General features: G+C 43.9%; 1 protein-coding gene and 1 pseudogene across 6 annotated transcripts; one reads left to right on the forward strand and one right to left on the reverse strand.

Annotated features, from left to right (window-relative positions):
* The window catches only part of LOC133801185 (cationic amino acid transporter 1-like), a 76,187-nt pseudogene extending 58,677 nt beyond the window's left edge, over positions 1-17,510 (forward strand).
* Positions 499-21,159, reverse strand: LOC133801186 (protein ENDOPLASMIC RETICULUM-ARRESTED PEN3). 6 transcript variants are annotated; one of them, XM_062239354.1, is made up of 3 exons: positions 19,687-21,159; positions 19,173-19,231; positions 499-770 (listed from the first exon to the last, which is right to left on the reverse strand). In XM_062239354.1, exon 1 carries the CDS (start codon positions 21,110-21,112, stop codon positions 19,700-19,702), a length of 1,413 nt encoding a protein of 470 aa, XP_062095338.1. In that variant the 5' UTR covers positions 21,113-21,159; the 3' UTR covers positions 499-770; positions 19,173-19,231; positions 19,687-19,699. The 6 variants fall into 6 exon arrangements, with proteins under 6 accessions (XP_062095338.1, XP_062095337.1, XP_062095333.1 ...); XM_062239353.1 differs by lacking the exon at positions 499-770 and adding an exon at positions 17,595-18,577; XM_062239349.1 differs by lacking the exon at positions 499-770 and adding an exon at positions 17,595-18,672.
* Positions 21,160-21,716: the final 557 nt, after the last annotated feature.

A 21,716-nucleotide genomic window follows, 5' to 3' on the forward strand; every position in this document is an offset into this window, starting at 1 on the left:
CTGAAGCCGCCCTACTCCGCGTGGAGGTTGTCCTTACTTTTCACCTGCAGAAAAGGCCACCTCGGGATTGCACGCCGCTGTTTCAGACTTGCACTGCCAAGTACTCTAACTGGTCTTGTCCCCTGAATCTGCCTCGTAACTCGAAATGTCCAGTCCAAAAGCACCGTTTTGTCGGGCGAAATATAGTTCTTGGGCCACCTCATTTGGCCTTAATGGGTCTTGAATTTATGTATATTTTATCTCGTGTATTGGGTTTCCACCAGAGAGGTCAAGAGTATCCATACCTCTGATGGGCCCGGGTCATACCCAGCCCAAACCCAGTGTTCCCATGAGCCTATAAATACTGGCAGTGGAACACTGGAAAAAAGGATCTCTGTTCAACTGACAAACAGTGACTCTGTCAAAATATAGAGAAAAACTTCATTGTAAAGGACTTTCCAAGCTCTAATACGACTGACTCGTGGACTAAGGCTCGTTAACGCCCCAACCACGTAAAAATCCTGTGTTAATCTCCAATATTCTATATCTTTGTTCATAGTTAATATCTATTAGTGTAGTTTCCGAAAATCTCGGTAAACAATCCTAAAATACAAGTTTAAAGTTTGTTACAACTCAGGGATTACAAAATAAGTCGGCCTAAGCGGCAAAACAGGGTCCAACCCTAGTTCCCCTGCAATATCTCGGTCGTGGCGGTTGAGCGAACTGCATATGTACGCCTTACCTCTAAGGCTCTCCAACTCATGGCTGGCCAAGCTTCTCCTTACCCTTACCTGCATCACAAAGCACACGTGAGCCAAAAGACTCAGCAAGAAAGCATATTAACAAATTCAGGTAGTCCACATAACATAACACCATGCTCAACAGTAATAACTAGAACCAATCATACACAATCTACAAGTAAGTGACCATAGGGTCACACAAGTGCATTTTGCACTCTCGTTCATTCCGAGCCAGTCAAGTGCATAATGCACTCCCAGGGTGGCCTAGCCATAACGGCCTGCGCTCAACATGCATAATGCAGACCACGGCTTATAAGACAAGCCTTACAGATCCTCGACTTATAAGTCGAGCCTTGGAAACCCTCGACTTATAAGTCGAGCCCCTTTTTAACCAAATATACCCTCGACTAGCAGGTCGAGCTTTAATCAGATGCAACAGACAGTTTCTTGGCTTATAAACCGAGCTTCCTAGTCAGAACAAACATCCACACAATACATTCATCATACACACAGATACAATGCATTACATTAAACTAAAACAGATATACACAGGCATAATTATAATCATTCTCATTAGTTGAGCCCGAGCCCTAATCACATTTACATTTAACAAATGGGCCAAGCCCCAATCATATTACATCAACAGTTGGGCCAAGCCCCAATCATATTACATTAATAGTTGGGCCAAGCCCCAATCATGCATCTCACGCATCGGGTGCAGTTTTTGTACCTTTGGTCCAAGCACAAGCAAATAAGCAAGCAAGCATGACCCCTGAGAACGATCCTCTCCCGAGCCCTAGCGATAACCTAGTCATAACCCAAAAATAACATTCTCATTAATATTTGATTCCATAATAGAACCCTGGGACCAACCCCGTGCTCTCGGGACCTCCAATTCCCCCACACCGGGTGCTGAAATCGTCCCCCGAGCCCCACATAAGAAACATGTCTTTGCTCGACATTCTCCCAAATGGAGCCTCCTAAACCAAGTGCATTTCGGGTAGAGTTTCCAACCCTCATCCTCGCCCTAATGGCCTATCTAAGCACTTCGAAACCCCTTTCTCATCTAGAGGTATCGAATATATTGATAATTTTTCCTTTCTGCTATCACTAGGGCCTCTGCCATTGCCTAATCCAATAAACGGAGGTATCACTGCCTGAGCTCCGCGCTGTCCGGTACTCTCCCTCCAAATCACATTTCTTGTGCCCTCAACAACAAGGACCCTCCCTACCACCTAAGCGTAGGTAGAGATCTCATGTACTGGGGCGATTCTAACGCCCTGAGTTATCTCGGATTCAATCTCTGGATAAATCGCTCATTCCAAGCCTTATCCGTGGGTACTATATCAAAAGCAAACTTGGCCAACCCATCAAATTTGTTAGCATATTCTGTTACTGTTGTATTTCCCTGAACCAGGTTCAGAAATTCATTTGTCTTAGAAATCTTAACTGCGTCACAATAATATCTTTCTTTAAACAACTGCCTGAATTTCTCCCAATTCATTACAGTTGTATCTCATGTCTGGGATACCACTTCCCACCAAGTTCGGACATTTTCCCGTAACACATACGTAGCACTTATCACCCTTTCGTGACCCACCACCCTCATACTGTCGAGGATGGAACTAATCACGCCCGTCCATTGCTCAGCTCTAATGGATCTAGGCCTCCCTTTCCAACAAGATCTAACAAAGCACGTGGAAGTTGGTAGACACTTCATAAAAGAGAAGCTTAGAAGTTGAGTTATTTGTGTACCATTTGTTCCATCTACTCAATAAGTTACAGATATCTTCACCAAAGGGGTACTTAGGCAAAACTTTGATTTCTTTGTAAGCAAGTTGGGCATGATTAATATTTATGCATCAACTTGCCTATTGAGATTGGTTAAATATAATGATTTAGTAATCTTACATAAGGTGGTATAAAACACTTAATGGTTTCACTTAAGTTGAAATGAAAATATAAGTTTTTGTTGTAGGAATTTATAATTAACATTTTTTTGTCTAAAGTGATACAATGAGGTTGTTATCCAAAAAATTGGAATTGATGACGTAGCAAGTAATCCCTGGACACGTGGCTGACACCTGGAAGAGCTCTGCTAGTGTATCGACCAGGAGACGTATTAGAAGCAGTAAGCAGCCCAGTCTTACCTGCGACCAGTCTGGTTGATGGTTCCGCATACAATGTAATATTACTATAAAGATCTTTGTAAATCCCGAATTTAACTCACACAATCTCCTGAGTATCCGATTATTCAGGAGAGAATATCTGTAACAATCTTGTGTAATCCCCCTTGAGCCTATAAATAGAGAAAGATAGCTCAAGGAAGGGGACTTTTGGCTTTCAAATTATTGGATGATAGAGTAATTCTACTTGAAATATTGTATTGCTCTTCAGAGGTTAGTGAAACTCATTGAACCCTAGTTCTTTGATCACTCCTTTGATTCTCATATCAATAATAATCTAAGTGGACGTAGGTCATTACCAGATCCTGGGGCCGAACCACTATAAAATATCGTGTTCTTTTTACTTTTTGTCATTCGATTCTTTTCAACACATTCATTCACATCAAGCATATTCTGAATCCGTGTCAGTTGGCCAAAATTTGGGTCAACATTCTGGTGCTTTCATTGAGAGCTTGATTTATCATTGTTGAGAAATTCAATGGTGAAAACTGCAAGGAAAACTGTACAGGCGGCTGCCGCTGCACTGTCAAACCCGCCACCTCCTCCTCCTCCTGCAAGCGTGGCTGAGGATGAGCCACATTTAGATTTTGAGGAGGAAGAAATGGATGATGCGACGCTGAAGAGTACTCTGGGAGCGCTGCAAGAAGAGCTGGCTAATCTGAGAGCCAGTCAAGAGACAGCTGCCGAGGTTATGGCACAGCAGCAGCAGGAGATTGAACGGCAGCGCACGGAGTTAAGCGAAAGGCAGGCGGAGATGGACCGCCGCCAGAGTGAAGCCATGGCAGCCCTCGAGGCAGCCTTGCAACTGGCTAGGAATCAGGCCGCGCCTGTCTCGCAGCCTAACCAACCTGTCGAAGGGCCACCCCAGAGGGGTCCTAATCCTAGCCCGCCAATCCAGCCCTCGAGTCCGCAAAGACCCGAGCAGCCTCAGGTACCTCATGACGATGTCCCGCTGGACCCTGAGGCATAGCCTCCTTCCCAAGCTGGTCGTGGCAATCCCCCTCAGCATAGGTAGAATAGGACCGAGCATCAGCCTCGCAGTCCTAGACGCCGCAGGGGCGATGGGCCAAACCTACCGAACAGGGGTCAGTATCCTCCTGGCAACAGGAGGAACTCAGAGTCAGGCTCTGCGGTCCGGGGTCCCCCACGGCATGATAATGCACGGGGACACAACGACCAGCGCAGGCCGCCCTCTAACGCTCGGGACGCTTCAGCCAAGGATGGAAATCGAGGGAACAGTCAATCCCACCATAGCCAATCGAGGTTCAGAGATGGCCATGGATATAATGAGGCCGACTCAGGCAAGGGAAACGCTGGCCGAAGGAATGAAGAAAGAGGTAGAGGCGGGAGCCAGGTACCTCAAGATGACCAACCCAATAGACGGGATGTTGGGGGGCAGCCCAGGCAAAATAATGTCTTCAACCGGCTCGGGGGTAGCGAGCAGTGGAGAAGAGACGAGGATTTGTGAGACGTGCTCAACGATTGCCGCGAGCGACATGGCGAGAACGTCCCCCCAACAACAGGGGCTACAGTGATTCCTGCCGCTGTACAGGCCCAGATAGATGCCCTCAACCAGGCAGTGCAACAGCTGGTCGGGGGAAGGACATCTTATATCGACCACGATAGGAGGAAAGGCACTCCTTTCGTGCAAAGGATTGTTAATGCAGAAACTCCAAGCAAGTTCAAAATGCCTACACTTCCAAACTTTGACGGGTACGGAGACCCAGTGTCTCATGTCAATAAGTTTGAAATACAAATGGACATTCAGAAAGTGTCTGAAGACGCTCGGTGCAGGATCTTCCCTGCAACACTTTCTGAAGCCGCGCAGGAGTGGTTTTTTAAGTTCCCTCCCGCAAGCATAGTTTCTTGGGAGATGTTCGTAAGGGAGTTCTACAGACAGTTCTATGCAGGTCGTGTGCATCCGACCGAAGCAAACCAGCTGGTGGAAATTCGCCAGCAGGATGGAGAATCAGTGAAGGACTACATCCAGCGCTTTATGCGAGCAGCAGCTGGAGCAAAAATAGTTGGGGACGAAGGCAAAATGATGGCCATAACCGCAGGAGTTAGGCGTTGATCCCCCCTCTGGAAAAGCCTCCGAAAGGAAGGAGTGAAAATAACCCAGGAATTCTTGGACCGGGCTGATCGTTACATCAAGCTCGAAGATGCCATTGCCGACGATGGAAAGCCTTCTGGAAAGGATAAGAAAGCAGCCGAGCCCGCCAAATCCGCCAATGGGTCTAAACCTAACAGCAACGGCAAAGGCAACGGGAACGGCAACGACAATGGCAAGAATGGTGGAAAACGGCCGTATAACGAGCCTTCCACCTCCGACAATAAACGAGTGAAGGGTAACCGTTATGAACCTCAGTTCACTAACTACACTGCCCTCGTTGAGTCTCAGGGAGAGGTTTATCAGGCCACAAGCTCTAGTGTGCCTTATAAAAAACCTGGCCCCATTCGAAAGGATATTTCGAAGAGGGACACTACCAAGTTCTGTCGTTACCATAACAACTACGGACATGACACCAATGAATGCAACCAGCTGAAAGACGAAATCGAGTTCCTTATTAGACAAGGACACTTGAGGAGATACGTACGGGCCTCGGGAAATTCACAACGAGAAGCTCCGGGTAGCAACGAGCAGGCCCCCACGCGCCAACGCTCGCCACCCTTACAGCCTGTCCCCGTGACTGGCACACTCTTAACCATCTGTGGAGGCCCGCACCTCACGATAAATAGCGGAAAGGCCAAGGAACGATATGCTCGGATCTTGCGCCACGACCAGGACATCGAGATTATGACTGTTGAGGACCATGCACCAAAAAAGGCTCGGTCAGACAAAGGTGAAATAACCTTCTCTGATGGCGATGCCCAACACGTCCGGTTCCCACATTCCGATCCGCTGGTCGTGGACATCCAAATGGCCAACATGATGGTGAAAAGAGTGCTAGTCGATACAGGAAGTTCGGTGAATATCCTGTATAAGTCTTCGCTGGAACGCATGAAGCTATCCGTTAAGGACCTGGAGCCCTGCAACCAAACGATATACAGCTTCTCTGGAGAAGGACTCGCCCTCTCCGGATTGATCAGACTACCAGTGACGACAAGTACAATGCCTGCTACAAGGACATTACTCGCCACTTTCGTAGTGGTCGATTGTCCTTCGGTGTACAATGCCGTCATTGGAAGGCCTATACTAGTTGATCTACGGGTCGTCATCTCTATGTGGCACTTAGCCATGAAGTTCCCAACGGACGCAGGAGTAGGACGCGTGTTGGGAAACCAGAGGGAAGCCAGAGAGTGCTATAACACCTCAGTAATGAAGGCGACAAAAGGAACGCCAAAGAGCACTACCTCAGATAGGTTGCAGATGGCGGTTGATACACAAACCCAATCCGGTGACGAAGTCACCAAATAGGGTGTTGCCCAAAGTGAGGATAGAGACTTAGATCCTCGCTTTGGGGATTTTGAAGAAAACGTTGGACCCGTCGAGGACCTGGAAGAGGTCCAACTCGACGAAAAAGACCTGACCAGAGTCGTAAAGGTCAGGAAGAACCTAGAGCCCACCACGAAGCACGCACTGGTGGAATTTTTGCGGAAGAACCAGGAGGTTTTTGCCTGGTCACACAAAGACATGGCTGGGATAGATCCTGCAGTTATCAGCCATGTCCTGAATATAGATAAGACTTTTCCACCCGTGCAACAAAAGAGAAGGCTGCTCGATAAGGATAGATCGCGAGCCTTAAAAGAAGAAGTTGAAAGATTAAAGGAGAATGGGTTCATCAGGGTGGCATTTTATCCATCGTGGGTCTCCAATCCAGTGCTGGTTCCCAAGCCTAACAGCAAATGGCGAACCTGCGTGGATTTTACAGACCTCAATAAAGCCTGCCCAAAAGACTGCTTCCCACTCCCAAGAATCGACCAGCTGGTCGATGCAACTGCAGGGCACGAGATCCTCTCGTTCATGGATGCATATTCGGGATACAACCAGATTAGCATGCATCCCCCCGACGAGGATCACACTAGCTTTCGGACCGATACGGGCTTATACTGTTACAAAGTAATGCCCTTCGGACTGAAAAACGCAGGTGCGACTTACCAACGGCTAGTCAACCAAATGTTTAAGGAGCTTATCGGAGTAAACATGGAGGTATACTTAGACAACATGCTGGTAAAGTCTAAGAAAGAAGAAGGACATGTGAAGGATTTACAAGAGTGCTTCGATGTATTGAATAATTACCAGATGAAGTTAAATCCCCTCAAATGTTCCTTCAGAGTCGGATCGGGGAAATTCTTGGGGTTCATTGTAAATTCAAGAGGAATCGAGGCCAACCCCGACAAGATAAATGCCCTGGTCAACATGAAGTCGCCAGAAAGGATCAAAGATGTACAAAGTTTAACCGGGAGGATCGCAGCCCTAAGTAGATTTATTTCGAAGTCAACAGACAAGTGCATCCCTTGTTTCAATCTACTTAGGGGAAATAAGAAGTTTGAATGGACAGGAGACTGCGAGCAAGCATTCCATGCCTTGAAAGCTCATATGGCACAGCCTCCCATCTTATCAAAACCAATAGAAGGAGAAACTTTGTTTATTTACCTGGCAATTACAGAAGTTGCTGCGAGCGCGGTGCTAGTACGAGAAGAAGAAGGCGTACAGAAAGCGGTCTACTATGTAAGCAAAAGGCTGATCGGAGCAGAACTGAGATATCCACCAATTGAAAGGTTAGCATATTGCTTAATCCTGGCCTCTAGAAAGTTACGCCCCTACTTTCAAGCCCATCCTATCACAGTTTTAACTGACCAGCCCCTTCGGCAAGTCCTCCAAAACCCAGAAGCGGCTGGACGATTATTAAAATGGGCAGTCGAACTAGGGCAGTTCGATATAACCTATTCACCGCGAGCAGCAGTCAAGGGACAAGTCTTGGCCGATCTTATTGCAGAGTTCACCGAACTCCCAGACAGCGAGCAGTGCAAACAGCCTAGTGCGCCTGAGCCTCAAGAGAAAGCTCCTTCGTGGAAGTTATTCACGGATGGGTCATCCAACGAATCCCACGCAGGAGCGGGAGTGATATTAATAACCTTGGAAGGGCATCGATTTCACTGCGCCATTAGGTTTGACTTCACCGCATCAAATAATGAAGCCGAATACGAAGCACTCCTCGCTGGATTGAGAATGGCGAAAGACATGAGCATAAAGACGCTTGATATTTACAGTGATTCACAGCTGGTGGTGAATCAAGTTCTAGGAGAATATCAAGCGCGAGGCTTAAACATGGTGGCCTACTTGAATAAAACAAAAGACCTGCTAGCCCAGTTCACGGAATACACCCTTCAGCAAATTCCGCGGGATCAAAATTCAAACGCAGACGCCTTAGCAAAACTCGCGAGCGCAAAAGATGCTGACACCTTGAACATTGTGCCAGTAGAAAGACTGAGTGAACCAAGCATACAAGCTGTTGAGACCAATATGGAGATTCGAATGGAGGATACGTGGATGGCACTTTACTTGGAGTATCTGACGAACGGTGTGCTACCAGCCGATAGAAACAAAGCCAGAACTCTACAAAGGCGAGCCGCTAGATACATACTGGTCGATGGTATTATGTACCGAAGAGGATATTCAATGCCATTACTCAGATGCGTTACACCAGAAAAAGCTAAGGAACTCCTGAAAGAGGTGCATGAAGGCTTCTGCGGGGATCACGCTGGGGGGCAGAGTTTGGCAAAGAAGATTCTGAGGCAAGGCTACTTCTGGCCAACTATGAACGAGGATTCGATGGAGTTTGTACGAAGATGAGATAAGTGTCAAAGGTTCTCCAAAATTCCACGAGCAGCTTCAACCGAATTGAAACAAATGCAGAGTCCGTGGCCTTTTGCTGTTTGGGGCATAGATTTAATTGGATCTCTACCAACAGGAAAAGGCGGAGTAAAGTACGCAGTCGTAGCAGTTGATTACTTCACTAAATGGGCCGAAGCTGAACCCCTCGCCACCATAACGACCAAGAAAGTTCTTGACTTTGTCATCAAGAACATTGTTTGCCGCTATGGCTTGCCCAGGAAGATCGTTTCAGACAACGGAACCCAATTTGACAGCGACTTATTCACCGACTTCTGCGAAAGGCATGGAGTTATTAAAAGCTTTTCTTCAGTTGCGCATCCCCAAGCAAACGGACAAGTCGAAGCCGTGAATAAAACTCTTAAAGATACCCTGAAGAAGAGGCTTGAAGATGCTAAAGGAGCATGGCCGGAGCAGCTGCCTGAAGTCTTGTGGTCGTATAGAACATCTCACCGAACAGCGACCGGACATACCTTATTTTCCCTAGCTTACGGATATGAGGCCATGTTACCTGTCGAGTTAGATCCCCCCTCACATCGACGTATAATGTACGACCAGGACCAGAACGGCCAACTAATGATGGAGTCCCTAGACTCAATTGACGAGGTATGGGAGAAGGCCCAGTTCCGAGTTGCTGCGTACCAGCAAAAAGTCGCCCGGTACTTTAACTCCAAAGTTAAAGAAAGAAAATTCAACGTCGGTGACTTGGTGTTACGACGAGTTTTCTTAAATACCCGCGACCCCACTGCTGGAGTACTCGGACCTAATTGGGAAGGACCTTACCAGATCGAAGAAGTCCTTCATCCGGGCACCTACAAACTTGCACGCCTAAACGGAGTTCTTGTTCCACGTTATTGGAATGGAGAACACCTGCGCAAGTATTATCAATGAACAGTCCTTTTTAAAGGACTGGCTTGTATAAAATTTTACTCTTTACAAGTTTTGCAAAGAGGGTTAGCCACGTTGTATGGCTAATCGCTCGTATATGTAAGATTCTATTTTAGAATCACTCGTAAAGACATGTTTAGTCCATATTTAATACGAGATTATAAGGGACTGTGCGCAGCCAGTCATTCTTGCCAACCTTTGTAAATTTATATTTACAAGTATTTGTTCATTACGTGTGTTGTTTTGTTGTATTACAAGTATTACTTTTTCACCCGAGCAGAAATGTTCGAACAGGTCATGGTCAAGGCAAGTGACCAAGGACCTAAAGCTCCTCGATCACTTGGGGGGCATATAAGGCACATCGATAGCAAAGCGTACCATGAGGTATGTAAACACATGAACAAAATGAGTGAAAGCATGCTAAGGTACTTAGAGTATTTTTCAAAATTTATATTTTGTTAAATCAAGCCAAAGTACTATGCTAAGTTCGGTCATACGGACAAATGTTATAATAAATGAAAATATTATAGCATCATGATGCAATCTTTTACACCGCAAGCATCACTGCTTGGATGTAACTGTTCAAATAAAAGGAAAAGTTTGCTGCCCATGCAACAAATTCAAAAAAGGTATTGTCTTTACATCACGACCCGTGGGTCATGTAATCAAAAGAAAGAAAAAATAATAAAGCTCAAGAGGCATTGGGAGCAGGAGGGTCTTTATTAGCATTCTGATTGGTCACGTCCTCAACGACTCCTTCTTCCTCTGCACCAGAAATGCTTGGGGAAGCAGGGATCCTTGCTCTGGCCTCCTCTTCAGCCAGTTGAGCAGTGCAGCGAGCCAGCTCAGCAGTCCTAACATCTTCTGAAAGATAGCTGAAGTCGGCGCCCTGATTGTGTTTCCAAAAGTTGTAAAAACACCGCAGCGTCGTCTTCTTATACCTTTCCATATACTTGGAGTTGTCAAGTTTCAGCTGCTCCACTTGGCTCTCAAGAGTGGCGATGGCCTCGTTCTTGGACTTGAGCTCCTCGCCCAGTCTCTTGCATTCTCGAAATTGGACTCGGCTGGACTCCTGGTACTCCTCCCTCTGTTTCCTTATAGCTGCCTTCGAAGCTTCAGCCTCCGATAGCTTCGTCACCACGGCATCCCTCTGCTAAACGATCGCCTCCAACTCCTTTGCGTGTCTGGCCTCTGCAGCCGAAAGTTCTTCGGCTGCTTTCACCTGGTACCTCTCGATAGCCTTTGCCCGAGCCTGTTCGATGGTGGCTTGGGTGCGGGTACGAGCAGCAGTTGCAGACAACAAAGCATGAGGACAGAAGATAAAGTTAGAACATGTTGCAAAGAATAAAAAAGTCTAAGGCCAAAGAGATAAGAGACACTTACGCTGGCTATTTCATTTAGGGTCCTGTTCAGAATTTGGTCGACCCCCATACTCTCTGCCTCAACCATTTCATCTTTGATGCGGTCGTTCTTCACAATGTGCGCAAGGCGGTCTTTGGCTGCTCGTAAGGCGCGGCTCGAGAGTTTGGCCCCAAGAGTTTCTTCCCGCTTGTTTTGTTCCCTGCTGGGCGCAGCCGGAGGGTTTGTCGGAGCAGGAGGAGTCGGGGCAGGAGGAGTCTCCTTCTCAGCAGGAGCTGGAGGATGAGCAGAAGTTTGCCTAGTTGGCACGTCCTTGGAAGCTTCTGTTCGACTCTTTTTGGCAGGTCCCTGGCTTGTTTCGCCGTTGTGTCTCCTCGATGACTTTCGCCTGAGCTGAGGAACCTCCTCTTCCTCCTTAGCCTGGTATAAGTCGAAGACGTTGGGAGTGTCCATATCTGCACACAAGTAAAAACATGCAAAGGGTAAAGATAAAGGCAGATGAAGACTCTTTATCAAACAGAAAAGAAGGTCACAAAGTTAATACCCGAGCTACAACTACTGGTCGCTATACTATTGACTCTATTAGTCATACACTCATTATCTGGCATGAAGAAGTCTGGCCCTAGATTTGGAGTATATGTAAAGTTGCCCTCCCCGTCAAACAAGTGACAGGGAATTGGCAAGCTATTTAAAAGCAAAAAAACTTTACCGTTCTCATCAGAGGATTCCCCCAAGTCCACAACCGGCTCTTTGGCCTTTTGCTTCCCCTTGCCTTGGGGAGCAGAAGGCCTTTCTGTGGAAGGATTGCTCGTGGGCTCCCTGATTGTAACCCCCATCGGCCTCCTTCGTGGAGGAGACGCAGGAGGTTTCTGCTCAGGAACCCCCTCGGCAGTGGCATCGGCTACCACGGATCCTCTTGTTTCATGGCGAGGAGCCAGGAGGCCAAACAGCCTCAAGTTTTTATCAGTAACCAGGGACTTTACGCTTTTTTCTGCGTCTGTCATCCTGGCCAATGCATTGGACCTCAACACCACGTCTGGTATTGGGGTCGGACGTAACCATGGGCCTGAAAAACAAAGTATACTTTAAGAAAGATGAAGGAAATTTCGATGATTGAAAAGTATCGACCAGTAAAATAGCACTTACCTCCTCGAGCGAAGGCCAGGTTGTTGCTGGTCAGGTCCGGCGTAAGGAAGTACTCCTTGCTATACTGCCCCACGTTGGATATGTGCGTGGTGGCACTCAGGAACGTTCGGTTTATCTCCTGGTGACAAAGATGGAAGAAGCCCGTCCCATACTGTTGCGGGTTGGACTTAAGGTCAAAGAGATAATTGACCTCATGGGGGGTAGGCTCTGGCCAATTTTTAAGTTTGTACAGAATATAGAGTGCGGCCAGCATTCTATATCCATTTGGAGTAATCTGGAAGGGGGCGACATCAAAATAATTGGCCACCCCCTGATAAAAAGGATGTAGAGGGAGGCTAGCCCCCGCCTCTATGTGATACCGAGACCAAGCACCGTATACACCTCCGGGGAGGTTAGCCCTTTGGTCTGCAGAAGGAATTTTGAGGTTGACCCCTGTGAGGGGATACTTCCTGAGATAGTTGGCAAGCATCCTGGGAGTCACAAGGCTGGTCGGGGAGATATACCACTCGACATCAGGCAGATTCTAATGGCAAGGGCGGGCTCTAGTTTGGATGTTAGGGTCAGGAGCAGGATTGTTTCGGCCACTGGTCGAAGGAACCCTAGCCTGTGAATCAGGCTGGGCAGGATGGTTTGGACTATCGTCGGATTCAGGTCTTTTCTTGCCCACAGATTTGGAACGAGCCATTTGAGGAGGAGAAGGATGAGGTCTGGACGAGGATCGAGAAAAAGGAATCTTGTGGATTCGGTCAGTCGGTTGTTCTTCGCCTTCGAGCAGCTCGGCGAGGAGGTCGTCGTCGATGGGTCGTTCACCTCCCCACAAATCTGGCATCAAGGTCTGCAAACAGAAGAATGGGGAGGTGAGGATAGAGAATTTTTGAAGGCTCTTTAGAATAGCGTTGGTCGAGTATAAAAGTCAAGCTTTTATACAACAGCATTCTAACGAAAAGCTAAATCTTTCTACACGAACAGTTTGAGAAATGGATCAAAGAGTGAAAGTAAAAAAAATTTCAAAAAATTTTTTTCAACTCCCCTTAGGGCGGGAAAAACCTATTTTCCAACTAGCCTAAAGATCGAATTTTTACTTCGACTTTACGTCCTAAAAGCATGATCCCGACTATTAAACTAACTCGTAACCTTTTTCGCCTACAAGACATTCTACTCACAAGCATCTCAAACCAGAAGCAGATGAACTCAAACAGGTAACATACAGAAGCATGCATTATGGAAATTTGAAGCATAAGGATTCAAAAACTTACCAAGAAAATGTTCGTGGAGATTGGAAAAGAGTCTTCGGAAATCAAGAAACTCTCGGACTGAGTCTTGAAAATGCAGAAGAACAGTCTCCGGGAGAAGATTGAAGCTCTGGTTTTTAGGGTTTCTTGAGAAGGCAATGGCGTGCATAAAAAGAAAAAGGGAAGTTTGGAGATGTTATATAAGTTTGTCTGAGGCATAAAAAAGGTGTAATCATCAGTTTCCCTTTTTCGAAGTATGGGGAAGCAGAATAGCCGTCGAATTATTACTGGGGAACCGAAAATTCATGATTAGACAGGAGTAGGTTGCTTTTTCCAAAAACACACGAAGAGTTCTGACAAGTATGGCGGGGTTACCGAAGGGTCGTTCACTCAAAAGTTTATTTATTGCTCATAATAAATAAACTTGGGGGGAAAATGTTATCCAAAAAATTGGAATTGATGACGTAGCAAGTAATCCCTGGACACGTGGCTGACACCTAGAAGAGCTCTGCTAGTGTATCGACCAGGAGACGTATTAGAAGCAATAAGCAGCCCAGTCTTACCTGCGACCAGTCTGGTTGATGGTTCCGCATACAATGTAATATTACTATAAAGATCTTTGTAAATCCCGAATTTAACTCACACAATCTCCTGAGTATCCGATTATTCATGAGAGAATATCTGTAACAATCTTGTGTAATCCCCCTTGAGCCTATAAATAGAGAAAGATAGCTCAAGGAAGGGGACTTTTGGCTTTCGAATTATTGGATGATAGAGTAATTCTACTTGAAATATTGTATTGCTCTTCAGATGTTAGTGAAACTCATTGAACCCTAGTTCTTTGATCACTCATTTGATTCTCGTATCAATAATAATCTAAGTGGACGTAGGTCATTACAAGATCCTAGGGCCGAACCACTATAAAATATCGTGTTCTTATTACTTTTTGTCATTCGATTCTTTTCAACACATTCATTCACATCAAGCATATTCTGACTCCGTATCAGTTGGCCAAAATCTGGGTCAACAGAGGTATGTAAGCATCCCCTGAAAATTTGGAATCATTTGGAGGTGTTTAAGGGCAATTTTGGAAACCTTAGGCAGAGATATGGCAACATGTCACCTATAGTCGTTAAACAATTAATGGCTACAAGCGAAATGTCGCCTACTAGGTGGCAATAGGTCACCTGCCACTGAGAAATTAATGTGTTTTGGCTCCAAAAATGTGTATTTAAATTGTGTTATCCTATTGGTTAGTCCTAATGACAATGTCTACAATAAAACAGATCTCATTTAAAGTTGTTAAGCCTTATTCACATTTTTCAACTCTCTCTCTCTCTCTCTCTCGCTCTCAAAGAGCGTAAGTTTTCTCCAAACAAATCCTTCAAGAAAGTACTTGTCTTGAGAATTTCAAAGGCTTATTTAATCTCAATTATCTTTCTTCTTAGGAAAAACCTCAATCATCAATGGTGGGCTAGGAAATAGAGAATTTGGACAGCGACACTCCTCGTGTATGAGTCTTACGATATTTTCTCCCTCAACGTTAAAGTTCCAAAGTGGTGTTCTTCTTCTCTTCATAGATTGGATTTCTTTTTCTAGTTTGCACTTGTTTTTGCCCTTAATTTTTTGGATCTCTACATTGTAAGTTTCACCGTGAATATATCTGAATAAGAGGTGGTGTAAGTTTACTCTCCCCTAACAATGTCATACTTTCCTTAATGATGATGGTTCTCCTTGATGAAGGGAGATTATTACGGAAAGTTAAGGTTGTATTCATCTATATATGTTCATATATTTATGGCTCAAGTAATAAGAGAAATAGACATTTTTTCCTTCTTTTATTTTTACAGTAATGCAGCTAAAAGAAGCTATCAAGAAAAAAGGCTAATCCATCAAACATGTCAACCAAACCATTATCTAAATTTTGCAGGCAAGGGTGAACCCACTTGAAGGCAAGCAAGGGCAGCTACCCCAGCTCAAAAAAGAAAAAAGAAAAAAGAAAAAAAAAATAGAATACACATTTGTCCTTTATGTGAAAATTTGAAATATAATATCCTTGCCCCACCTTAATAAAAAGTTCGGCTTAATCTATATATATATATATATATACACCTATGCAAAGTATAAAAATTTCATATTTCTAAGTATCTTTATTATTAAACATTAAAATCAGTATTAATAATCTAGGAGACTCAAGATATATTATTATAAAATATTTAAGTTGCCTGCCTAGTTTTATATGTAAAGTCTAAACCATACCAATAAATGTTATATCAGCTAGCTCTAGATATACTATACTATAAAAATTAAAGCTACTAATAGTTATCTAGCTATTCTAATTTATCAATCAAATTGTACAGTTCAAATTACAAATCAAATCTCAATGTTGCATATATATTTCTTCCAGGCTAATTTAAATTGATAATAGTACCTTCGGTTATTATTTTTGTTACAACAAGGTACTTTTTGATATTAAATACCAGCTAAGTTGGTATCAAAAGCTACCACACACCAACTTAATGATATAAATATATATTACTATTTAAATTTTAACAGGTGGTTCATTTGCCTATCTAAGAGTGGAACTCGGGGACTTCGTAGCCTTCATAGCAGCAAGCAACATCATTCTCGAAAATATTATCGGTGCAGCCGCAGTCGCTCGATCATGGACCTCCTACTTTGCCAGTCTATGCAACCACAATGCCAATGACTTCCGCATCAAAGTCCACGGCCTCTCCGAGGACTACAGCCACCTCGACCCCATTGCCGTTTTCGTCGTCGCTATCATATGTGTCATGGCGGTGCTTAGCATCAAGGGCTCATCTCGACTAAACTACGTCGCTTCGATCATTCACATTGTGGTCATTGTATTCATCATCATCGCTGGCCTCACCAAGTCCAACACTGCAAACTATACGCCATTTGCGCCCTTTGGCGCCCGCGGTATCTTCAAAGCCTCAGCGGTGGTCTTCTTCGCCTACTTCGGGTTCGATTCCATCGCAACCATAGCTGAGGAGACCCACCACCCCGGCCGTGACATCCCAATCGGGCTAATCGGGTCAATGATGGTCGCGACTATGTTGTACTGTTTGTTAGCCGTAACTATTTGCCTCATGCAGCCATACAACCAAATAGACAAGGATGCATCCTTTTATGTTGTGTTTGAGGATGTTGGAATGGGTTGGGCAAAGTACCTAGTAGCCGCTGGGGCCTTGAAGGGTATGACGAGTGTATTGTTGGTCGGGGGAGTGAGCCAGGCTCGTTATGTGACACACATAGCTCGGACCCATATGATTCCTCCATGGCTAGCTCGAGTCAACAAGAGGACTGGGACTCCTATCAATGCCACTATAGTCATGCTAGTTGCCACTGCCGTAGTAGCCTTATTCACCAACTTAAATATTCTCACCGAACTCCTCTCAATCTCAACACTCTTCATTTTCATACTTGTATCTGTGGCCCTCATCATAAGGCGGTACTATGTTAGTGGGGTGACGAGTAAAGTCAACCGAAGCACCGTTGTCCTCTGCTTGGTGGTTATTCTAGGCTCTTCAACAGCTACCTCTGTTTACTGGGCCAACAGCGAGGGTTGGGTTGGGTATGTGATTTTTGTACCCTTATGGTTTCTGGGTACTTGGGTACTTTGGGTTTTTGTTCCTGAAGCCCGTACCCCAAAATTATGGGGTGTCCCATTGGTGCCTTGGTTACCTTCTGCTGCAATAGCCATCAATATCTTCCTTCTTGGATCTATAGATAGATCCTCGTTTGTGAGGTTTGCCATTTGGACTGGGGCTACTCTGGTGTACTATTTCGTGTTTGGATTACATGCATCTTATGATAGTGCTAAGGAATATGAGAATATGGGAGAGAGGATGGGACCCAGTTGATCAAATTGGAAGAATGGAATGAGTGCTGAATTTGGGGGCTACGGTGGTGATTTAAGTAATGGAGGTGTTGTTGCTAGAAATTAGTTTAAGTCTGTTTTTATGTATATACTTTTTTTTTTCTAAAGCTGTTATTTATGTATTTTAAGATTGTGGAGTTTATTTCTCAAGTTGTGATTCCTCTGTGAATATCATACAACACAAGTTTAGGGCATGTTTGTTATTATTCTTTGTGTTGAAAAACAACACAAGAAGTGTTTGACTAATATTTTCTTAAAATATTTTTTTTGTTCTTTTAAAATATCTTAAATAAAAACTAATAAATATATATAGAAAAAAATATATATGGTGAAAGATCTGTAATAAATTAATGTATAAACAGTTAAATGTGTTGGGATAGCTCTAACTTGTACGTGTGTAAATAGTTAGTTAGCTATCAACTTGCTTGCCAATATATATTTATAAAACTTAAAATAATTGAAGATATTTACATTACAAGTCAAACTCGTCATGCAGCAATAGTAGCAAGACTAACCAAGGCTAATCTTGCAAATATGACATCCTTTACACCATTCACGGTTGCAGGCATCTTGAAGCTTCACTTCTTCTGCTCTTCTTCTCCTACATTGTCCCAATTTGATAGGCTGCCATGATGGAGAGGAGGTGAAGAACACCGCACAGGGTAGGATATTCCAATTGGATTGGCGCCCATGAAGATCACTATAGTTGCGTACTGCCTACTAGCAGCCACATTTTCCTGCTATGCTCCATTCACTGTAGCAATGGGGATGGATTGAATTGGCTAAGTACATTGTTATTACTGATCTGTTGGCTAGTCTCATCAGACAAGCTTCTTACTTCATCCACATTGCATGAACTCACACATGACACCTCAGTATATAATTTTCCCTCATGGCAATTGCACTGATAGTGAGGTGATTACGCCATGGCGAGATATCAGATTCTGATAGGAACAAACTGACAGCATTTGTGGTACTCATCATATGATCATCAATTGGTTCTGCTGACAGTCTAGGATCACCAATCTCCTTAACAGTAACCAACGACAGTTGGATCAGATATGTTGACGGTCTAGGTAAGGCTGGAAATTAACTGTTAAGGAAGCCAAAGATCTGGGGTGTGCCTTTACTTTCTTGATTGCCTTTTATGGCTTCCTTGGTTGCCATTGGCTTCCACAGCTATCAATATGTTCACAATGAGTTCCCACGAAGGAGATTCATTCTTGAGAATCAGCTTGGAGAGTTCTTTTTGCTTGTTTACTATTTCTTTGTGGCACTACAGGCTTTATATGATGTAGACAAGGAGGCTGAAGAAAATCTGGGTCAGATTGTGCAATGGAAGCTGGGCCACTGGCTGACCAAAATTCAAGCTAGAGCTTAACTCAAAAACATTCTGAAAATGCTGCAGTGAGAGCCAACACCAGTTCCATTCAGAATTTTAATCACCGTTCATTCAATTCTTTCCTAAAAATTTAGTTACAATTACTACCTAAGATCAGCATACAACTTTATTAGTAAATATGGTCAACTTGTGTTCAAATACTGCTTCCATTTAGCATCTACAAAACATTTCTCCAGTGAGTGAAAGCCAGGCACAAATGCAGCCTAGTGGGATGAACAATAATATTGATCACTATAGCAGATATTGCTTTTACTTCTCAGAGTGTACATTATTTTTTTCATGGCAGGGAAAGGACTTCAAAAAATTAAATTTTTTATAAGTGCATTCATTTCTGACTAGCATAATATGCAGCAAATGGTATACGAAGGTCAAAGTTGTAAAGGTCTGATTATATTGACTATATTGGCTTTTAATGCAATGTACTTTATCATGATCGCCAAACACACTGCATGAATTGAAGAAATAGCATAACCAACAAAGTAAATGTACAATAGCAATACCTCAAACTTCAAGGATCCAAGCTCAAGCCTGTCTTCCACTTCCAAAGAATAATTATAACCTGCAACAAAATGAATACCAAATTCAATTAAAAGGAAGAAAATTAGATATGAAATCCATGCAAACTGAAAAAAGGAAAACAAAACATCAATTTTCCTAAAAAGTAACAAATTATAAAGAAAACAAATCATGTATAACAGAAAACTAGGACAGCAACTCTAAATTTTTCTAATAAAAATAATGCATTTCTAGTCTCGATTTTAACATTTGATTTCCAATCTCTTCTCCATTTACGGTCTTGCCCATTTAAGCAAAAGTTCAAATATGCATCAAAGTGACTTCATTATTCTGCAGTAAGATAAAATCATAAATGAAGGAAACGTGTAGAAAAAGGTGTGCTCCTTTTGCTTATATTTAGTTTTGAGCGTATCCATTAATACACTTGATACCAAAAGGTGTCAAAGTAAACAGCTACAACAACTTGAAGCAAAAAAAAGGTATTTTCAGGAATCGTACCAAATAAAAAAGCTCAAAGAAGTGACACAACAGTGGAAGAATCTGAGCTTTCCCACACTTCAATGCCTTCAGCATCTTGTCTGCAAACAAACAATCTTTGACCTCCACCTTCAATTTTCTCAATGACCCCTCTCTCAGAATCCTCCTCTTTATCCACATAGTTCCTTCTATACAATCCTTCACAAACCCCACTTTCTTTTTCCAGGGCTGCATTTTTACTATTGGGAACTTTGGACCAAACCTCCAAACCACCATCTCTTCCAACAAATACTTGTTTATTATAACAGTGTAGCACAATGTTACCACGTGCGCTAGTAGTCCTCAAGCTTGGGTTGTTGTCTTGCAAGTATATCCATGGATCCTCTTTTAAGCTACGCAAGTCCGCCATAGCCAAATCTCCCGATTTGGAGCAAACCTTGAACAATTTTGAATCCTCCACGTCGACCCCCACATCGGCAAATGGGTCACCGAACCTCCCGCTTCGCCCCGAGCCTGGCTCATTCGTCTCCCAAACCACGTCCCCCGACCTCGGGTCCCACAATCTAATGTATCCAGAAAACCCAAACGCTCCACAAGTTACAGAGCTTGCAAAGACCACACCAGTTTCCGGAAGCCACGTCAGCTTTCCGGGAACCAAATTTTTTGCGGAGCTACCGGACTGCCGGCCAAGCTCGGACTGTATTTGAAGCGTTGACTTATCGATCACGAGGATTGAATTCTCTTTATGTGGACAATGGAACGAAGCGAAAACTGAGCTTGGCGAGTTGGTGATTGCACTCACGCGCGCTTTGAAGATACGCGGATCGGACGGGTCCCTCCAGTGGACGGAACCGACATTTCGGCCCCCGGAAAAATTGTAGAAATGGAGTCCCGCGGCGGTCTCGGACCCTAAAGCGGCGAGTTCCGAGTAAACTCGGGCAATCGAGGTCACGTGTTCCAAATGTGTTCGAATCGTTGCCGTATGGATCAGATTCCAATCGTAGCTCGAAATTTGGCCGCCATGAGCAATCCAAACCGATCCGTCGCCGGCTCCGGTGGTGAAGGCTGATGCGAAGCCCTCGGAGGCGGGACGCACGGTGGCAACGATGGAAGCATCGATTCCGTCAAAGGGACGGGGAGACATGGCAGACTTGAGCTGCGACTCGATTCCGTAATAGAGAGCTTCATCGGCGAGTTCCTGCTTGGAGAAGCGGCGAGCCGTAGAAGGGAGACGATTCGATCGGAGAAGGGAGAGTAGGACGGAGAAGATCTCCGGATCGCGGTCGATGAAAAGTGGATTGGGGTCAGGAGTTGGACGGCTGGAAAGGACAGATAAGAGAGAGTCGGGTTCGCCGGAGCGGAGCGTAGAAACGGTGGTCTCGAAGAGCTTGCCGCCGACGTTGAGCTTGATACGGTCGTTGGGAGAGTGGAAAGTTGGGTCGTCCATTAAGTTCTATTGATGGCGGAAAGAGAGTGACCAGTCAGTCTAAAATTCAAAACACTGTTTAATAGTTTATATGCTTTCAGTGCTGCTCAATCTCTGTCTTACACGTGTTCTCTTTGACTTAATCTTGACCCTTGCTTTTTTTTATAATTTTCTTAACATGCACCGTTTACTGTATATTACAAAGAATGTCGTTTTCTCTAAAATTATGTTGTTTTATTGTGAATTTGTCGTTTTTGACTGTTGATGTCGTTTTTAATAAATTACGTCGTTTTCCGAATAGTGTCGTTTTCTCAAAAAGATGATTTCTCATTGGGTGTCGTTTTTTATAGTGATGTCGTTTTATAAATTAATGTCGTTTCTTGAAATTTTGTCTTATTGTCTTATCTTGTTATTTTTAGTATTATTGAAATGTAAGAAAAGGGTAATAATTTACTTTAATATTCACTGAACTTAGCATTCATGGCAAAATTCTTTTCTATGTAAAAAATTAAAAAATAACAGAAATTTTTAATTTTAATAGTTTTTTTTTAATTTTAATAGAATATTTTGTATATTTAAAGTAAATTGTAAACATGAATTAAACTTAAATAAAATTTAATAAATA

This window comes from Humulus lupulus, chromosome 9, assembly GCF_963169125.1.
Source record: "Humulus lupulus chromosome 9, drHumLupu1.1, whole genome shotgun sequence".
Taxonomy (NCBI): domain Eukaryota; kingdom Viridiplantae; phylum Streptophyta; class Magnoliopsida; order Rosales; family Cannabaceae; genus Humulus; species Humulus lupulus.